This window comes from Anolis carolinensis, chromosome 1 (assembly GCF_035594765.1).
Source record: "Anolis carolinensis isolate JA03-04 chromosome 1, rAnoCar3.1.pri, whole genome shotgun sequence".
NCBI lineage: Eukaryota > Metazoa > Chordata > Lepidosauria > Squamata > Dactyloidae > Anolis > Anolis carolinensis.
The window spans coordinates 13,351,072-13,372,507 of record NC_085841.1 but is presented as its reverse complement, the minus strand read 5'-3'; the positions used below and the strand labels follow the sequence as shown (position 1 = coordinate 13,372,507).

Below are 21,436 nucleotides of genomic sequence, written 5' to 3'. Positions count from 1 at the left end.
CAAAAGAATTGTACTCAAAAAGAATTGGAAGATCAATGTTTCCCCACCTTGCTGGATGTATTTTGGAAAATGTCCTTTTCCAATTGGTATATACAATATTTTATTTTCTTGCGTTTTTTATTTCACATGTGCTAATTATATTCCACTGTGTTTCCTTCAGGCCATCAGTAAGCAGAGCTGCTCCTCCACCTGAGAAATTGCAAAAGAACAGCGTCAACAAAAAAAGGAAACTGGTTGAGGTCAGAATTTCATATATAGTTGTTTTGATATTTGTTCCAATCTGAGTGAATAAATTTTTCCCTTTTTATGACATTGTACATAACTATAGATGTGGATATGTGGCAAGTTGATCTTTCTTCTAGTCCTCCCCATACTGCCTTACCATTTTAATGAACTTCAACATTCTTGTAAACCCTTACTTATGTTAATTCAGTTACAAAGGCACACATTGCATGTCTGTTGTGTATTAATTTTGTGTAACTTAATGGGTAATGTATTATAGTCTTCCTTGAGCCAGTGCAGTAGTACTCACCCCTGTGGGTCCCCAGTTGTTTTGGCCTTCAACTCCTAGAAATCGTAACAGCTGGTAAAGTGGCTGGGATTTCTGGGAGTTGTAGGTCAAAACACCTGGGGACCCAGTGCCTTCCAGATGATTTGGACTCTGAGTACTGTCATCTGCAAACCAGCAAATGAGGGATATCGGGTTAGATAAAGGTAAAGGTTTTTCCCTGACGTTAAGTCCAGTCATGTCTGACTCTGGAGGTTGGTGCTCATCTCCATTTCTAAGCCAAAGAGCCAGCATTGCCTGTAGATGCCTCCAAGGTCATGTGGCCGACATGACTGCATGGAGCGCCATTACCTTCCTGCCGGAGCAGTACCTATTGATCTACTCACATTTGCATGCTTTGAACTGCTACGGTAGGTTGGCAGAAGCTGGGGCTAACAGTGGGAGGTCACCCTGCTCCCCGGATTGGAACCACCAACCTTTTGGTCAGCATGTTCAGCAGCTCAGCAGTTTAATCTGCTGCGCCACCAGGGGTTAGGAAGAGCTAAAAAAAGAAGTGGTAAAAGAAATCTTACTGCTGCTCGTTTTAAACAACTCTAGAGCACTGCTTCTTAAACTGTGGGTCCAGACCCCAAATGGGGTCCCCTTACTTCGGTGTTGGGGTCCCAAAATTTTGGCAACATTAAAGGTTTTCTGAACATTACTAGTGGCTGTTCTAGATATTTATAAGAATCTATTGTGCAGTGTTTACAGTAACTTTGCACAAGATGCTTCGGCTGTGCTTCATAAAAAGGAAAGTCAGCCTGTCTAGCAAGCTTTGTAAATGCTAATTTGTTAGCGGCAAATATTTAGTTTTTATATAACTATTTTATATACCTATATATTCGAGTCACCTAAAGATTTCTTAAGCCAAAAGAGGTCACAAATAGAAAGGTTTAAGAAGACCGCTCTGGAGCAGCTTAAATATGTGACACTTCAGGCTCTAGCATTTATTTCTCACCATGTCACATAGTGGCCGCTAGTGAATTCTGTGTAAATCTTTGGGAGTTTCTTTTAGAGGGGAAATGTCAGTTGCAGACCAAATCACTAAAGGTAAACAGTTAAGCAAACCAGTCACGTTCAAAGGAAATAAATTCCCCACTGCAGAGACATTATCTTTCTTGGAGCCTCCTGAAATCAATTCAGGCTGCATTGACGTTGTTCATTATTTTTACCATAATCAGTCACAGTGGTTTTAGGAAGCAAGACATGCCTAAAACCCCATATCATTAGCATTTGAAGCATTCATTTCCCTACCTTCTTCAGAGGAGAGCCGTATTTCTTGCCCTTTTAATCCATCTGGGTTTGGGTGTGAAAAATCAAAGAAAGACTTAATATTTACAATGGAACATCTCTAATGCCAATAGAATTATAATCTTGAGTTGTTTCCTTCTGTTTTTTGGAGAGAAAGGCTGGAGCTGGGGATACATTTTGTGCCAAATTGTTATGTATGGAGGGGGTTTTAATTCAGAAAGCAGCATTTTCTGTATAGGTAGATTTTCAGTGCAAGAAATCATATTCTGTGCAGAAAGTGCTGATCTCTATGCAAAACTATTTTTAATTAAAAATCTATATTTTATCCAGCATAAGTTTCCAATTATGAGGATTCTTATCTAGATTGAGTCCAGGATTCTTGTTAGAGTTTTCTACCCTTGAATAACATGATTATCAACATTTTGAATATTTTCTGTCACAGTATTTTATAATATTTATAAATATGTTTGTCTTATTAAATTGTGTTTTTAAATTCCAGAGTAGATGCCAGCAAGTTAATAAATACAGCCGGTGTTTTAACTTTTTGTGTATAAATTATAATGATGATAAAGCCTGGAGATTTTATTTGGAATACTGTACCCGAAATTCCCTAGCTAGGAAGGATTCTGGGAGTTATAATCCAAAACATAATCCCCTCAGATTGCTAGCAATCCCTGCTGAGCATGCACGATTTATCAATAAAAACAATAATAAAGGACAACAATATCCACACATTCAAATAATTTTAAAATGCATGTTTTGGTCACCTTTCATCATTAAAGAAATAGAAATGGATTATCTGGTTCTTCTCCTATCCCTATTTATTTTTACAATTCCATGAAAGAGGAGTCTTTGAGAGATGGGGTACACATATCCCTTCTCTTCAATAAAAGTTTGTTTATTTGTACAGCATGTTTAGCAACTTTTTCCTTCTGACTTTTACATTTCTGTATTTTGAGTTATTACGAAATATTGCTGTATTTTTTTTAAAATTCTCTGGAAAAAAAGGAGTTAGACATGGCATGTAACCCTTCATCTTGTAACATTTTGTCTTCTAGGAGTTGGCGTTAGATCACGTTTTTGGGTATCGTGGATTTGATTGTCGCAACAACCTGCATTACCTCAATGACGGTGCTGATATTATTTTTCATACTGCTGCAGCATGCATAGTTCAAAATCTTTCCACAGGTAATTGAAACAAGAATGGAAGTACGAACTAATTTACCCCTACCTTTAGTATTTGTATTTAGAGGTTGATTTTTCTCTTTCTCCCTCTCTCTCTCTCTCTCTCTCTCTCTCTCTTTTCTTTTCTTTTCTTTTTTTCTTTTTCCCTTGATTTTATGTAATAGATGTCTGTGTAATGTGTTGTGAAAACCCTTAATAAAAACTATTTAACAAAGAAACAAGGACACAAATATTTCTCCCAACCATTCCGCCTCTTGATTTCTGGTGATAGGGAAATCAACCTTTTTGTTGATTTCAGTGCTGGGATGAAAAGTCTTACAAATGTCAATGGAGAAATGCATGCACACATCAGCACATGCTGACCAGAATCCTGTTAGTAATATGCACATGCGTAGTGGTAGAACACATGCAATAATACTCATGTATCTGCATGGTTACATTCCAGATCGGACCGCAGTTACCACAGATTGAATGCCATTAAAATTCCAAGACTTCCAGTTCCATCATACTACAATGTTGTATTGGATGACCTAAAAAAAATACTGGAGAGGTATGTTGTCTAGGAATTTGCTAGGTCCTCGAGAATCATCCGGAGGGCCTAGCAAATTCCTAGGCAGACCTCTTTTCCCTGGGGCAGGTGAATGAAACTGCAGATACGAGTTCCAGGATTATGGAGGGTCTTACTGTGTATGTTTCTTTTTGGAGAGCTCAATGTGCCTTTCTGTAGCCCTTTGTGCCTTGTCCAAAACCTTCCTTGCCACAGGCAAGCCTCAAGAGGGATCATTGCTTACTAGTGGGAAGAGAAGGAAGAAGGAAGGTGGATGAGTAATAAGAGAGTGTACTCAATCTGTTTCCTTCCACCTTTGAGTCATGACAAACTGGTTTTTCATAATCTTCCTTGTCTCCATGTTCTTTATCCGGTGGCTTCAGTAGCAGTATCTCCTTCTAAGTCTTGATTGGTGTATGGTTTTGGACAAAGTGCAATAATCTTGAAGATAAACACTGTGTTCTATCCAAAAGGGCAAATGGGGGGAGGGTTGTATGGGCAGGGTATTACACTCAGTCTGTTTGATGGCCTTGCATAAGATGAGGTACAGCTCAAGATAATAGACATATTCATATTTCTGCATCAGCTGCTTATCAGGCCATTGTTCTGTCTAATCCATTGAATCATCAGGCCATTGTTCTGTCTAGCCCAGTATTATCTACCCCAAATCACAACTGATACAACAAACAGATATCTTTCCCTATTCTCCTACCTGAGATCTCCCCTTTGCATAGCCTGATGCCCTGAAACTATGCTGGGCTGTGTACTTACTACAATGAGAAGGCTCATCTAACCTTGAAGATCTGGGAATGAACCTCCTATAAAACAAAATCCTTTTTTACAGTTGAAATTCTGACTAAGTATTGGGAACACATATCACTTCTCCAGCAAAAACAATGAAATACCCTTTTGTTGCTATTGCTTAAATAATATAAACTCACTTTTACTGCAAATTTCAAGTTTTCAAATGGAGGCAAAATGGATTTTTCTTTCCATGGAACAGATGTACTTGAACATATATGTTGCCATTAGAGCCTCTGCTTATCTAAAATGAACCTTTGTTTGGAATTGCATAGGAAGCCAGACGTTCTACTTGGAGCATACAGATGACATCCTCTGCCTAACTGTCAACCAGCACCCAAAGTATAAAAACATTGTGGCCACCAGCCAGATTGGTAGGTTCATAGGCAAGATTTAAAAGGGGTTTTTAAATCTCTGCGGTTGCTCTCTGTTTGCATATTGGAATATTTAGCAGGAATAGCATTATCACTCATTCATCTCTTTTCTTCTATTATATGGGTATCCTAATTCTGAATCCAGTACAAGGAGAATTTTTAGACCAGAAGTATTAACCTTGAGATGTAGTAACTCTGTAGGGACCTTCAGCCTGTTACATGGTTTAAAAAATATTCAATACAGGAATTTAATATTGATAATCTTTACATGTAAAACATATGTTCAGCCTTTGAGAAATTACCCTGAAATACCAAAGTTGGGTCAACAACAATTTGAACGTTCTGTGTCTACATGGAACTCTGATTAGTTTTTTGGTAAACACTCATATATTGTAATTTCAATAACTTGACATGTTTTATCATTTGTTTTTAGCTTTGGTATTATGATGTATATTTTTAAATGATGTGAGCTGCCTTGAGTCCACCTGGAGAAAGGCGGCATGGGAATCGCCTAAATAAATAAATAAATACAATATTTAAATTGCACCATGCTGATAAATATTCAGGGTTTTCTTTCTAGAATTTTATTTCAAACCTTTTCTTTATTGATACCTGCGATGTTTGATGAAGTCTTTTTGCAGATGAACATTTATCTAAACAATTATTTTAAGAGCTAACTATTTTTACAAGCATTGTTCTATATTTATTATGAGCTGCCTTGAGTTCCTATATTATGAGAAAACTGAACTGAAAATAAAAAAATTTTTTACTTACTTTGGTACTTACTTTGAAAGTAGTTGATATGCCACAAACTATGTTGAATTGGTTGAGACTCTATGAGACATTCATTGAAAACTATCAAAATGTGCTGCAGGTTGTCCTGCAAAAAGAAAGTTTTTGCAGTTTAATAAACTTGTCCCATGTTTTTATGACAGAACCAATTAGGAAATGACATTTATAACCCAGGAACAAAAATTGTGTTACATAGTGTTATAGAAGGAGAAAACACACATTCCTTGGATTGGCTCTTGGTTTCTTGGCTGAACTGAAAAAACATCCAATATTACATTAGCAACAGCTTGCATTGGAATTCTTATTCCCAGAATAGATAGATTTTTTCCTTGTTATTGTTGTCAGTGAAAAAGCATAATATTGGATATATAATTCAAAATTATTCCTGCCTTTCTTTTTCTTTCTTTCTTTTTTCTTTTCTTGTTTTTATTATTCCATACTCATGTTGAATTTGCTTTTTTAATTTCTTGACTCCTTCCGGTGCTAATGTTGAGCCCTTCAGCATTAGAAACATTGACTTATTTCAGCTATTGTTTTCCCTTGGTGCTTTCTCATTTGCCATTGCCCTCACCATGCAGGTGATATGACAGAATTCCCAGGTAAGGCCGTTCTCTCCCGTGAGTCCTAGTCAGCAAAGTCACATCACAACCGTTCCATATTCTTTTGTTGTATCTATGTCGATTTTGGATACAAGTTGAACATTGACAGATTAGTTTTAATGTGTCTTCCTTCATACTTCATCTTTATTTTAGAATTCATCTCATGTTTTGTCGTCTAACATTTTTTTTCCACCCCTCCATGTCTGTCCCATGAGATATAATTACAATTCTATCAATGTTTTTATCCATTTAATTGCCTTATTTTGAATAAGAGGCATTTGTACCTGTAGATACTTAATTCTACTCCATTCCTGTTTTTTAAAAAATATCTGTACATTCAGGTACAACACCTTCTATCCACATATGGGATGCTATGACTAAGCAGACTCTGTCTATGCTACGTTGCTTCCATTCCAAAGGTGTGAACTACGTCAACTTCAGTGCTACTGGCAAGCTGTTAGTATCCGTAGGCGTTGACCCCGAGCACACAATCACAGTCTGGAGATGGCAGGAAGGTAAGGTTACAACCCTCATTCCTTTTAGTTGAAAGAACTGTGGCAGGTTGAGTAACCAGGTTTGATTTCAGTGGGCCAAAGGTTATTTGATAGGTCAGATGATGTAAGTTTAGCAAATCTATGGCCACTGATGTCATTGGGTCTCCATCTGAAAAGCCCCACAGAACTCCCTTACATATTTTATCTAGGAATCCATCTACTACATATTCAGTATAAGTCCACACAGTTGTGTTTGTTCTTAAGCATATTTTTCCTGCTCTGTTTTTTCTTTAGTCAGTCAAAATGATGATGATGAGAATAATAATCATGTATTTATTACCCGTCTCTCCTTGTTATAATACATATAATACACTGTTATAATACATATAACAAATATACACAGGTAAAATGCAGATTTGGAACCCCCGGTGGCACAGCGGGTTAAACCGCTGAGCTGCTGAACTTGCTGGCTGAATGGTCAGCAGTTTGAGTCCGGGGAGTGGGGTGAGCTCCTGCTGTTAGCCCCATCTTCTGCCAACCTAACACTTTGAGAATATGCAAATGTGAGTAGATCAATAGGTACCATTTCAGCGGGAAGGTAACAGCGCTCTATGCTGTCATGCCGGCCACATGACCTTGGAGGTGTCTATGGACAATGTCGACTCTTTGACCTAGAAATGGAGATGAGCACCAACCCCCAGAGTCGGACATGACTAGACTTAATGTCAGGGGAAAATCTTTACCTTTACCTAATATGCAGATTAAAATTACTGTATTATGCAAATTAAAATTACCATATAAAATACGGATGTCTGTGTAGAAATTTTGGACAAATATTCTTGATCATGGGGACAGTGGTACAATGTAAGAAACAACTGTAGCATAGAATCTTGAGTAGTAAAGATTAAAATCAATATACCAATACTCACACAGTGCAGAAAAATATAGATGAATCACTATATAGCAAAATGGAAACATTTTCTGTTTTGGCTTGAAAGTGTTATTTCCTGTTTAATTGTGCAGTACCTACATTGAAAGTAGTTGTTATACTCCAGAAACTTCATTTTTGTAGCCTCCAGAAACTATGCTGAATTGATTGGGACTCTATGAGATGTTCATTGAAAAACCATAGCAAAATGTGCTGCAGGATGTCCCTCAAAAACAATGTTTTTGCAATTTAATAAACTTTTGCCATGTTTTTTGATAGAACCAATTTGGAAATGACATTTATAACCCAGGAACAAAAATCATGTTACATAGAGTAATCTAACTGTCCAAATCTTTTTAAGAGTTTGCAAACTTTAGAAAATGCATAGACAAATAAAAAGGTCCTCGCCTGGCACTGAATTGCCTTCAAATTAGAGTATAGGGAGACACCTTTGTGATGAATATTTTCAACTAGGGGGACATCACCAAAAAGCCTATCTCTCTGCACTTGACAAGGGCACCCAGAGCCCAAAAGTGACCTCTTATTTTGAACAGTCCATGGGAGATGATCGACAAGATAGTTATGTGTAGTCAAAATGCACTTGTGTTTGTGGAAGGTGAAAGGATTCTCCTTGTTTTCCACAGGTGCTAAAATTGCAAGCCGGGGAGGGCACCTGGAGAGGATCTTTGTTGTCGAGTTCCGTCCTGATTCAGACACTCAGTTTGTGTCTGTTGGAGTAAAACACATGAAATTTTGGACCCTGGCTGGAAGTGCTTTGCTCTATAAAAAGGGTGTCATTGGTTCCTTGGAAGATGCCAAAATGCAAACAATGCTTTCTGTGGCCTTCGGAGCTGTAAGTGTTTGGGTTTTTTCCCCATTTTTAAGTTCAAAGTGAATTTGATGGTAATTCAATACCAAGGTTGAAAAGCAAGAAGGTGAGAAAATGGGAGGGAAGGAGGAGTCAGTAGACTGAAATGATAAGCAAAGAGGTGGCAAAGTTTTAAAGATAGGTCATCGCTCTATTGTTGCTATTTTATAACTTATGTATAAATATAACTTTTATATACACCTTTGTAGGACCCCCTTTATTTTATTATAAAGTGCCATGTCCACTTGATGAAACTAAAAAAATAAATAATAGTCTACAGACTAGGGAATTTATAAATTTTTGAACAAAATAGTGTTTAAAAAAAAGCAATAGAAAAAACTGAGACAGATGCAAGTATGTTAAAATGATGACATTTACACAGTAAATTATTGTTTCTTTCAGAATAATCTTACGTTCACTGGTGCCATCAATGGAGATGTTTATGTCTGGAAGGATCACTTCCTCATTCGACTGGTGGCCAAAGCTCACACTGGTCCTGTTTTTACAATGTACACAACACTTCGGGATGGGCTCATTGTTACAGGAGGAAAGGAGAGACCGTAAGAGGCTATATCTTGTTTTGTTTCTAGTTATCTACAAAGTAGTATTACTTCAAAGAAAAATCTAAATCTCTGTAAGGAGCACTGGGGCCAATGACAGGCCGGATGGTGGGAATTCCCAATCCCTCCTTTCTTTCTTTGTCAGTCCAAAAATAGTACTATTCCATTGGACAGAAGGTCGTTTTTATTATTCTATGTTCTGATACTTAATTCAGTTTTCCGAGTAACGTCACTTATATAGGCAGATTGGCAACAACTATACACAAGTTGGAAGTATTAATGATACTAGGCTTACAAAAGATTTTTAGAAAAAAAAAAACCAAAGAGGAGCAAAACTGCAAAATCGCCCAGTGACAGCTGATCATATTCAGTACCAAAAGTATGCTGACTGTCTACTTAGAGGGAAGGAGAAATCTGAAAAATGCAAAGTGGGTAATGGAATGGAACAGCTGGAGAATGAGAATATACAAAGAAATCTATAGACATAAAGTGTATAGATTGAAACATCCCATAATGAGAAGCTCTTTCTTGTTGCATATTGAGAATCTATTTTCAGATGTCCCATGTGCATGTAAGAGACACTTGCAATAGAAACCATGGTGGAATCCAAGGTTTTAATGTAGATTGGCTTGGGTATCTAATACAGACACAGTCTAAAATACCAAAATAGTTGAATGCGGACTGGGTATGCTTAGGGAGTGTAGACTGCTGACATGTTAGGGAGGAGGAAGAGGGTGCAAAAACAGAGAGGATGGTTAGGAATAATGTGCTAGAACTATAACAGAAGCATTTCACACTAAAATGTATTTGTTATAGGGAAATAGATAATGCAGCCATTAACCTTGTACTGAGATTATGAACTAACTTCTATTGGTAGTCCAACTAGAATAGACTAATTAAATCAATTGGAGCTACCACAAGTGATGACTGAGTAGTCAAGAGTTGATTCAATGTGTCTACTTTATTTAAGTGGGCTATCAATTAAATTCAGGTCTATGAAAGGGCAGCTTCTCATCCATCAGTTTTACTTAATTTGTGTGTGCATGCCTCCAAGTTGCCTGTCAACTTCATATGGTGACCCCATAGATACTTAGAAGTGATTTGTCATTTCCTTGTTGTGAAATATAGCCTATGGCATCTGGTATATGTTGGTGGTTTCCCATCCAAGTACTAAGCTAGGCTAATTCTATTTAGCTTCCAAGATCAGAAGGAACCTGAAGCCTTTAGGGCAGTGGTTCTCAACCTGTGGGTCCCCAGATGTTTTGGCCTTCAGCACCCAGAAATCCTAACAGCTGGTAAACTAGCTGGGATTTCTGGGAGTTGTAAGCCAAAACACCTGGAGACCCACAAGTTGAGAACCACTGCTTTCGGGTATTCAGGCCCTTGAATACTCTGTGTTAGATTCAGATTACTACGTTCTTTTAGCGCTCCTCATGGTATAGAAAAAGATTTCCAGGAATCTGGGGGCCATCAAGGTATTCTTAAACTTTTGTGATATAATCAAAGAAAGAGAAAACAATAGTTTTCTTGATGGAGAGGGAAGTGACCTCAGCAGCTTAAAAGGAAGCAAAAGGTCCAAGAACACAGATCTAATGAAATACTGGTGTGAGAAAACTATAGAGACTACATAGCACCTCATTTCCCCATTTCCCACTGATCACTCTATACAAGCAATGATGCTACTCCGCCTCCTCTAGGTAGGTGTTCTGCACACATTGCAGAAAGCATGGATTTGGACCGTGACATTTCAGGATCCCAAGGGATGACCAATGTGCTTTTTTTTCAGAACAAAAGAAGGAGGTGCCGTGAAACTTTGGGATCAAGAGATGAAGCGTTGCAGAGCATTTCAGCTTGAGACTGGACAGATTGTGGAGTGTGTGCGTTCAGTGTGCCGAGGGAAAGTAAGTGAGATGCACAAAGCTTTGGATCTAGATTTACCTATGTGTAACTGCATTGTCAAAAGGGGATTTCCACAACTAACAGCAGCTCTTTCTGTTCCTTTTGCACTACGATATAGCTTAGGGGACCTACTGAATAGGTGAGCTGTACTGGTAAGGAGAGAAAAGAGATGTTTGTCAGATCGAGGTCCCTTCCATAAGTGGAAGGCAGAACCTGGATCCAGCTCAGTGCATACTGTCCATTGTTCTCACTTGTAGTGAATGCTCAAAAGAAGGAAAAGAGACTGAAGTGATGTTTGTCACTTAAACCAAATGCCATATATTTTTACAAGGAGTTGGATAGCTATAGTAGAAGGAGGTTTGCAAGGATTCTTGAGAAAAATTTCCCAGTGATGGAAGGGAAATAGCTCAATAGTTTCCACAGTCTGTTCCTTCCTTTTTTTAAAAAAAGGGGTGGTGATGGTGGCATGCTTGAAGTCTATTGAGATTTTCTCAGTCACCCACACTTTTTCAATGAGCTGGTGGAGTTGTTGTGTCAGCTCAAGTCCACCCTCTTTAAAGATTTCATCAGGGATCCCATCAGGTCCACTGGCTTTGTCATTGTTTCATATATTTGGCTAGATAGATACTTGGGGCAGAGGATTGTGTATGCCATCATGCCATTTCATCATGTTTGAATGTCTGTGGCCTCTACCACAGAGTGAGTCACATCCCATGAACTGGAAATGAGACATTGGAGATATGGTTAAGTCCATGCAATCTCTTCATGATAAAAAGAACATAATATATACTATCAAGAACAACTAAGAAAGGTTCTATTCTTGCATTACAGGAACAGTATGGTATTTCTTCCCCTGTGATTCCATCTAATGCTAATTCTCTAGCATTTCAATGGGAATATTAAGTGGAAGGGTCTGATTAATGGTTACTTCCAGCCACAAAACGAATAGTGTGTGCCTACTAGACACACACATTAAAAATACTTTTTAAACAAGATGTTGTATATCTTTATTTCAAGAGGAAACAACTGTCATTTGGACAACGATGAGTTCCTTGTGCATTTTAAGTTACAGGAGCCTCCGATGGCCTAGGGGATAAAAGCCTTGTGACTTGAAGGTTGGGTTGCTGACCTGAAAGCTGCCATGTTCAAATCCCACCCGGGGAGAGCACGGATGAGCTCCCTCTGTCAGCTCCAGCTCCATGCAGGGACATGAGAGAAACCTCCCACAAGGATGGTAAAAACATCAAAACATCTGGGTGTCCCCTGGGCAACGTCCTTGCAAGCGGCCAATTCTCTCACTCCAGAAGCAACTCCGGTTGCTCCTGACACGAGAAAAAAAATTAAGTTACAAAAGGCAAGATCAGTCATAATTACAATTCTGTTCCATGAATTTTTTGTTAACTCTACATGGTTTTGCTTGAATTGTCAACAGGGAAAAATTTTAGTAGGAACCAAAGATGGAGAAATCCTTGAAATCGGTGAAAAAAATGGTGCTTCTAACCTGCTCATTGACAGCCACATGGAAGGAGAGATTTGGGGCTTGGCTACTCATCCCTCCAAAGACATCTTCATCTCTGCTAGTAATGATGGAACTGCAAGGATTTGGGATCTTTGTGACAAAGTAAGAAGTGCTTCTTATCTGACTTCACACTGGAATGTTTCGTGTTGTAAAACACCCTGGCAAGACAGAAATTTGAAAAAGAAAATCATACACATTAAATAAAAAAAACCCTGGAGCCTGCTGCTGCTGTCACTTACCAATGTAGAAGAAGGATTGGGGTAGACAACTGAAACCTTGAAGAACGGGGTCCTTTGAGCTCCTGGAAAAAGGAAAAGGCAGGTGCGTGCCATTTGAGAGCACATCCATGCTCCTTCTGCCCATGACTAAGCTGAGGCCAGCTGCTTCTCTGTGCGGGGAGTCATCTCTCCTTCCCTCCATTTTACACTGGTAAATGACATCAGCAGGTGATAGGAGAGCAAGGAACTGCAGATGTGAGGCTACACGCTGGTGGCTCTTGTCGCAGTATTTTTATCAAACTATTCTAATTTCCAGAATCTAAATACATATGCATTTAAACATTTTATAATTCATGTTTTAATAGAGTTTTTAATTGATGTGGTATTGTTGGAATGTTTATTGGTTTTGTTATTGTTTTATTGAATGTGTTCTGGGCAATGTAAATTGCCGACTGTTGTAAGCTGCCCTGAGTCCCTACGGGTGAGAAGGGCGGGGTAAAAGTGATGTAAATAAATAAATAACTAAATTCTGTGGGGCTCTATAATTCTTTTTCAAAAATCATTCCAGTTCAGCTCCGGGCCAAAGCAAATGGGGCCAGGCTGTGGCACAGGCTGGTGAGCAGCCTGCTGCAATAAATCACTCTGACCATGAGGTCATGAGTTCGAGGCCAGCCCGTGGTGGGGTGAGCACCCATCAATTTAAAAAAATAGTCCCTGCTCGTTGCTGACCTAGCAACCCGAAAGATAGTTGCATCTATCAAGTAGGAAATAAGGTACCACTTATAAAGTGGAGAGGCAAATTTAACTAATTTATGACATTGGAATGAGGAAGTGCCGTCACAGTGGATGATGAAGCAGCTGCTCCCCCCCTGTGGCCAGAATCGAACATCCCCTCAGGAGAAGGTTAAATTGCCTCTGCGTCTGTCTCTGTCTCAGTTCTATGTGTATATGGCATTGAATGTTTGCCCTATATGTATATAATGTGATCCGCCCGAGTCCCGTTCGGGGTGAGAAGGGCGGAATATAAATACTGTAAATAAATAAATAAATAAATAAATTCTCCTACCTTGGCTCTCTAGCTGATTTTATTTATTTATTTATTTACAACATTTCTACCCCGCTTTTCTCACCTGAAGGGACTCAAGGCAGCTTACAAAACTGGCAAAATTCAATGCCGATAATACAAACCACAGTAATAAAATAAAACATAAACATATAAACACCTAAATATAATCAAATAAAAACAGTATACAAAATTTAAAACATAATACAGTGTTTCCTCACTTATCGCGGGGGTTAGGTTCCAGGACCATCCTCCATAAGTGAAAATCTATGAAGTAGGGACACTATATATTTATTTATACATTATTTTAGTAGTTATACACTATTTTAATTCTTTATCAACCAACCGTGTGTTGATAAATGGCCGCCTCCTCCTCCCATTGCCTCTTGGGCTCCTTTTTTCTCTCTTTGGCTTTTCCTTCTTCCCTTCCTTAGGCTGTAAATTGTAATTTTTATGATTCATAATATTCTTTTAGAGTTTATTGAAAAACTGCGAAACAGCGAATCCGCAAAAAGCGAACCGCGAAGTAGTGAAGGGACACTGTATTGCTGATATTACTATAGGTGATCCCTCATGGCTGAGTATGATTATCTCCTGAGGAGAGTCTTGGTGGTGGGTCCATAAGTGAGTGTAGAGACCTATTCTGGATCCACATGGTCTTTTATTTATTTATTTACAGTATTTATATTCCGCCCTTCTCACCCCGAAGGGGACTCAGGGCGGATCACATTATACACACATAGGGCAAACATTCAATGCCCATAAACACATCAGAGACCGAGACAGACAGACGCAGAGGCAATTTAACCTTCTCCTGAGGGGATGTTCGATTCTGGCCACAGGGGGGAGCAGATGCTTCATCATCCACTGTGACGGCACTTCCTCATTCCAATGTCGTAAATTAGTTAAATTTGTCTCCCCACTTTTATAAGTGGTACCTTATTTCCTACTTGATAGATGCAACTATCTTTCAGGTTGCTAGGTCAGCAGAAAGCGGGGGCTATATTTTATTTTTAATTGACGGGTGCTCACCCCACCATGGGCTGGCCTCGAACTCATGACCTCATGGTCAGAGTGATTTATTGCAGCTGCTCAACAGCCTGCGCCACAGCCCGGCCCCCACAATGAGGACATTGATTTCCAGATATAAGGAGATCCCAGCAAGGCTTTGCTTCATGCGTCTTCCTCTTGGCATGTTTCTCCCTTTTACCCTCTATTTGTGCCGCTTCAAAATCTAAAGCTGACCTCCAGTTACAATGCTTGAGGGCCAGGTCTACCCAATTATTACTGTTTATTCCTCATTTTTTAAGGTTAGCTTTAAGCTAATCTTTAAATCTCTTTTATCGCTGTTATTGTATTTTTATGTCAGGCATGGCCCCATGTAAGCCGCTCCGAGTCCCTCCTGGGAGATGGGGTGGGGTATAAAAATAAAGTTGTTATTATTATTATTATTACCGACATTCATTAACTGCTTTGGGAGACGGTGATTGGGCGTTTGGCCAACATGGCCTGCCAGACCAAATACACAAAAAGGTTTTTCATGTAGTTCCAACCCTGCTGAGGCTGACCCTGCACCCATGTGGACCCAATGATGTTAGTAATATTCAGAATATTTTGGAATAAAGAGCAGGAAGATGGATTCAGCCCTCTCCATTCCACTGCTTACCTGACTGATGCTGCATGTTCTTGTGTGGTTGGATAGAAGTTAATCTGCATTGAATTCAGAGTGATGACAATATGAATTGAAAGTCATGCAAACCAGTATATCAAAGTGTTGTCAATTCTGGTGTACAGAAACTTCTGAACAAAGTGAATCTGGGCCATGCTGCTAGGTGTGCAGCCTACAGTCCTGATGGTGAGATGGTGGCTATTGGCATGAAGAACGGAGAATTTATCATTTTGCTTGTGAACAGCCTTAAAGTTTGGGGCAAAAAGAGGGATCGGAAGTCTGCTATCCAGGACATCAGGTACTGAACCTAGAGTGGAAGACATGGTTAAGGATGGCTAAGACAGGAATATGTACCACAGTCATCCCAGCATGTTTTCTGCATTATGACTTCTCATCACATTAATAACAGTTTACAGCTCAATAAGTCATTGAAAAGTATTACACTGTGGGTGTCAGAGCCACTAAATGATTCAAAAACAAACAATAGGCCTCACAAAAAAGTAGTATCATAACAATTCCCAAATGACAGTGGGGTGGATCCAAGAGGAGAGCCACATAAAAACATTCAGCAGTGTGTTGTTGGGCTGGGGATGGGAATAAAAATCTTAAATAATAAAACATTCAAAAGTATTTCTAGCTCAAATATTTTAAATGTTTATCCCACAGAGATTTTTTTATGTTTTCCAATGTTTCTAAGCCAAATGAAAACTCTACATTGATTAGAACATACATCCGATTTCAAAGTGGCTTTAAAATCCATATTAACATTGTTAAGAACAGATATAACAGGAATTAAATAAGCTCTTAACAGGGCTGTAGCGGGGGGGGGGGGAGGTTAGGGGTTCACCCCCCCCCCAAATTTTTCAGGTTAAAAAATTTTTAACTGGTTAACCAACTCCCCATGCTAAGTCTATGTGACACAAAACAATTAAGAGTCCCTCCAGAACTACAAGCATTATTTCAAGCAAATATTGACAGGACTGTAGTGGAGGATGGGGGAGGGGTTCAACCCCCCCCCCATTTTTTTTTCTGGCTACAGCCCTGGCTCTTAGCATCACTTGTTCAAACTTCTGAAAGCACTGTGAGATTTCTTTGTGGCTATATAGCCTTGGTGGCAAAGTGTGTTAAAGCACTGAGCTGCTGAACTTGCAGACCGAAAGGTCCCAGGTTCAAACTCCGGGAATGGCGGGAACGGCTGCTGTTAGCTCCAGCTTCTGCCAACATAGCAGTTTGAAAACATGCCAATGTGAGTAGATGAATAGGCACCGCTCCGGCGGGAAGGTAACGGCGCTCCATGCAGTCATGCTGGCCACATGACCTTGGAGGTGTCTATGGAGAACGCCGGCTCTTCGGCTTAGAAAAGATGAGCACCAACCCCCAGAGTCAGACATGACTGGACTTAACGTCAGGGGAAACCTTTACCTTTACCTATATAGCATTAGCAATGAAGAATAATGCTTTACAGGAAATATATAACTAATAAGGAGTCTTTCCCAAGTGCAGAACACTCCTTAATCATCATTGTTCACAGCCAAGCTCTGCCTTATACTGTTGCTCCTTTTGCGTGTTCTGCTGTCTAGGATCAGCCCTGATAACCGGTTTTTGGCCGTGGGGTCCCAAGAACATACTGTGGACTTCTATGATCTAACCCAAGGCACAACCTTGAACCGGATAGGCTACTGCAAAGACATTCCAAGCTTTGTCATTCAGATGGATTTTTCAGCAGACAGCAAATATATTCAGGTCAGCTTTTGCAATTGTTGCAGTTATTAATTTTCCTTCTTTTTTCAACAAGAGATTCTGGCATTCTGATTTGGAAAGCTGTAGATGGCTGACAGTGTAAGTTAAGTGGAGCCTTATACCCAAGGTTCAAAATTTAAGAGAGATAGGGAATAAGGACAAGGTGAGAAGACTGCACAGAGACCTAGCTGAATTCACCTTTCATAGAATCATAGAATCATAGAATAGTAGAGTTGGAAGAGACCACATGGGCCATCTAGTCCAACCCCCTGCTAAGAAGCAGGAAATCGCATTCAAAGCACCCCCGACAGATGGCCATCCAGCCTCTGCTTAAAAGCCTCCAAGGAAGGAGCGTCCACCACGGCCCCGGGGAGAGAGTTCCACTGTCGAACAGCCCTCACAGTGAGGAAGTTCTTCCTGATGTTCAGGTGGAATCTCCTTTCCTGTAGTTTGAAGCCATTGTTCCGTGTCCTAGTCTGCAGGGCAGCAGAAAACAAGCTTGCTCCCTCCTCCCTATGACTTCCCTTCACGTATTTGTATATGGCTATCATGTCTCCTCTCAGCCTTCTCTTCTGCAGGCTAAACATGCCCAGTTCTTTAAGCCGCTCCTCATAGGGCTTGTTCTCCAGACCCTTAATCATTTTAGTCGCCCTCCTCTGGACGCTTTCCAGCTTGTCAACATCTCCCTTCAACTGTGGTGCCCAAAATTGGACACTTTCATAACTCTAGATGTTTTTGTAGTATTTGAGAAACAAATATTTACACTGTAGTGAAAATTCAGTGGAAAAAAGCCCAAAGGGGGTAAGATTAAGGTAGAGTCGAGATGTCAAAAGCTCCAGGGTTCATGTTTAGGCTGAAACAAAACTTCGTCAAATGTTTCAACTCTCATAAATTAATCATACACCTACTACGGTATTATTCTAATTTTAGATTTTGTATACATACAATGCAGTGTGTTCTTTCTTCTTCTTCTTCTTCTTCTTCTTCTTCTTCTTCTTCTTCTTCTTTTGCATATACAGTAGAATCCCACTTATCCAACATAAACGGGCCGACAAAACGTTGGATAAGCAAAAATGTTGGATAATAAGGAGGGATTAAGGATAAGCCTATTTAACATCAAATTACGTTGTGATTTTACAAAGTAAGCACCAAAACATCATGTTTTACAACAATTTGACAGAAAAAGCAGTTCAATACATGGTAACGTGATGTAGTAAATACTGTATTCACGAATTTAGCACCAAAACATTGCAATGTATTGAAAACACTGACTATAAAAACTCTGGCTACTAACAAATTGACTACAAATAAAGATAGAATTGCATAAAATAAAGTTACAATAGCAACATTGTTGAAAATTAAATCCGTAAAAAGTTCAGTCCTTGCTGCCTAGAGAAACAGCTGTGGATATGGGCAGGAGGCAGACTGCATTGAATAATCCAGAACGTTGGATAAGCGAATGTTGGATAAGAGAGACTCTACTGTATGTACTAACACAAGTATCATTGACTACATAATTACTAAACCTTCCAGCCCTGGCTCAGTTAAGTAGATCTGCAGACCTTTCAACCTCACGACAAATAAGGGATTTGATGATTTGAGGAGGCAATGGCCAAAATATCCATAGGTATCAAAGTATTAAAGAGACACAGCACAAAAGTTCCTTGATTGCAAGTAGTCAGTCTCCCCACTCGTCAGTTGCCACAGCCCACACTCCATTGCCTTTTAGTGATGGTGGAAACTGGGAAAAGAATCATCTGGCGGTGTCCCCAAAGATAAATAAGATGTTCAAAGGACCCCCAGGGATCTTGGTGGAGGATGTCCTTGTTGCAACCTTCACAGTGATGGCTAAGGATGCTGGCCTAACCGGCTGTTAGGAATTGTGGGAGTTGAAGTCCAAAACACCTGGAGGGCCCAAGTTTGCCCATGCCTTCTCTAGAGCAATAATATTGCTCAAGACACATGAACATTGTGCATTGCCTCCATACATTGCCAATTGTGCAGTGTGGTGACAACTACACACATTCACTACTTCTCTTATGTTGTGCTATTCAATATAGAGACTGCATAGTACTTGCATAACCTAATTCTGCTATTAAATATTCATTTTATGCTGAGATGATGTAGGATCCCAGCCACACACACACACTCTTTCGTGACCAAGTGTTATTTCACTTCTTGCAAACTGGAACAAGCCAACACTACTATATCTGAAAACTGTCTTCTTAATTTCACTGTATGGGGCCCTGGACCTATTCTCCCATATCTTTCCCTTGTAACAACTTTCATTAGATATGATATTTTAAGCCAAACAAGACCTGTTCTTGGGCACATCGTGGATAAGACATAGTAGATATCGAATCATAATCTGTGAAGGGGAAACACTGAATTCGTACAGTAGAATTAGCACTCCATGCCAGATCCAAATACGTTTGCAAATTCCTTTAATTTATATTTTATATAACAAGATGGCTTCTGTGCAAAGAGAATAAAAATAAAGACAGCTGGCTGAAAGTAATAGTTAAAGGGAAGATACTAGAAATGGGGTCCAAATATTTCAACGCTATTGATGTAATGTTTTCCTTCCCTCAGGTATCAACAGGTGCCTACAAACGCCAAGTCCATGAGGTGCCATTAGGCAAACAAGTGACAGACACTGTTCTCATTGGAAAGATCACTTGGGCCACTTGGACAAGGTGATACAGCATGAATGGCAAAGCATTAGGAAGTCTAAACTACTTGTGATATAGATACAAGAGAGACAGGGGTGGTTGGTAAGAGGCAAAGAGAATAAACAATGGGTGAGAGCTTCACTTACTGCAGTGGTTCTCATTTATAGTTCACATTCTGAACTCCATCCATGATGGAATTGAACGAATCTTGGCACACAAAACTCCCATGACCAACAGAAAATACTGGAAGGTTTTTGTGGGCATTGACCTTGAGTTTTGGAGTTGTAGTTCACCTACATCCATAGAGCACTGTGGACTCATATAATGATGAATCTGGACCAAACTTGGCACAAATACTCAATATGCCCAAATTTGAACACGGGTGGAGTTTGGGGAGAATAGACCCTGAAGAAAAGGACAGGAGGAAAGATCTTCAGCCTTCTCTGACAAAGGGGTTCCTAAGACCATCAGAAATACGTGTTTTCTGATGATCTTTGGTGACCCCTGACACCTCCCTTGTGACCCCCGGGTTGAAAAACATGGACTTACTGCATTTCATTAGCAAAATATCCCTGTCCTCCCTCTCTAGGTCAGTTTATTGGTGTCTCTGTTAGTCTTCCACCTGACTACTGTGTAAATCACCTTGTTTGATCTAAACACACTTATCTGTCATCTCCCTCACTAGTTCCCCCCTTTTCTTTCCCCCCTTTGGAAACAGCATCCTTGGGGATGAAGTCATTGGCATTTGGCCCCGAAACGCTGATAAAGCGGATGTCAACTGTGCCTGTGTGAGCCATGCTGGCTTAAACATCATCTCTGGAGACGACTTTGGACTAGTCAAACTCTTTGACTTCCCATGCACTGAAAAATTTGTAAGTGAGATTTTGTATATTATGTGTGTGGAAATTACATTCTGGCTAGAGGGTTCTTTGAGTTGCAATGTAAAAAAAGGAACTTTTCCACATTCTAGTTGTGCAAAGATGCCCTCAATACAATTGGTGTTAGCTTCCTTCTAAAAGTGTGAGTGCTTATTGTCGGAAATCTCTTTTGCTTTTTCCCAACAGGCCAAACACAAACGTTACTTTGGCCATTCTGCACATGTAACGAACATACGCTTTTCTCATGATGACAAGTATGTTATCAGCACAGGAGGGGATGACTGCAGGTAACTCTTTCATTGTATAAACATGGAATACTTTGTGTGTTATATCTTAAAAATGGGAAAGTCTTGTTTAGATCCCCATGCAGCTTAACTTCTTCACACAAGTGTTGTGAGGCAGAAATGTTGACCGCCCCAAGTCCCTTTGGAGAGATGGTGGCGGGTTAGAAATATTATTATTATTATTATTATTTATTTATTTATTTATTTATTTATTTATTTATTTATTTAATGACACAGCAAACAGGATAGATATGCTGGATTTCGTATCACAAAATCACAAGTCGAACACTTCCCAAGTGTCTAGGACTGTGTGATGTATTTTCGGGTGATGCGTGCAGATCCCAGTAGGGTGGCCTTTTGCAGTTGGCAGATCGTGATTTTGTCAATGTCTGTTGTTTCCAAATGCCGGCTGAGATCTTTTGGCACGGCACTCAGTGTGCCGATCACCACCAGAACCACCTGCACTGGTTTCTGCCAGAGTCTTTGAAGTTCAATCTGGAGGTCCTGATAGCGGCTGAGTTTTTCCTGTTGTTTTTCGTCAATGCGAC

General features: G+C 39.6%; 1 protein-coding gene across 6 annotated transcripts in view; it reads left to right on the top strand.

The window, feature by feature from the left end:
- eml6 (EMAP like 6) overlaps positions 1-21,436 on the top strand; it is a 188,362-nt gene that overhangs the window by 160,947 nt on the left and 5,979 nt on the right. For 2 of the 6 annotated variants that reach the window (XM_062968833.1, XM_062968836.1), the window contains 14 exons: positions 161-239; positions 2,857-2,986; positions 4,607-4,705; positions 6,076-6,096; positions 6,438-6,611; positions 8,163-8,371; positions 8,789-8,946; positions 10,733-10,847; positions 12,278-12,466; positions 15,440-15,612; positions 16,895-17,057; positions 19,647-19,750; positions 20,445-20,598; positions 20,791-20,891. In XM_062968833.1, the coding sequence (XP_062824903.1) occupies positions 161-239; positions 2,857-2,986; positions 4,607-4,705; positions 6,076-6,096; positions 6,438-6,611; positions 8,163-8,371; positions 8,789-8,946; positions 10,733-10,847; positions 12,278-12,466; positions 15,440-15,612; positions 16,895-17,057; positions 19,647-19,750; positions 20,445-20,598; positions 20,791-20,891 (1,869 nt within the window). Of the gene's footprint in view, positions 1-160; positions 240-2,856; positions 2,987-4,606; positions 4,706-5,999; positions 6,612-8,162; positions 8,372-8,788; positions 8,947-10,732; positions 10,848-12,277; positions 12,467-15,439; positions 15,613-16,894; positions 17,058-19,646; positions 19,751-20,444; positions 20,599-20,790; positions 20,892-21,436 lie in introns of those variants that run through there. The other 4 variants (XM_062968835.1, XM_062968838.1, XM_062968837.1 and 1 more) reach the window with 4 other exon arrangements.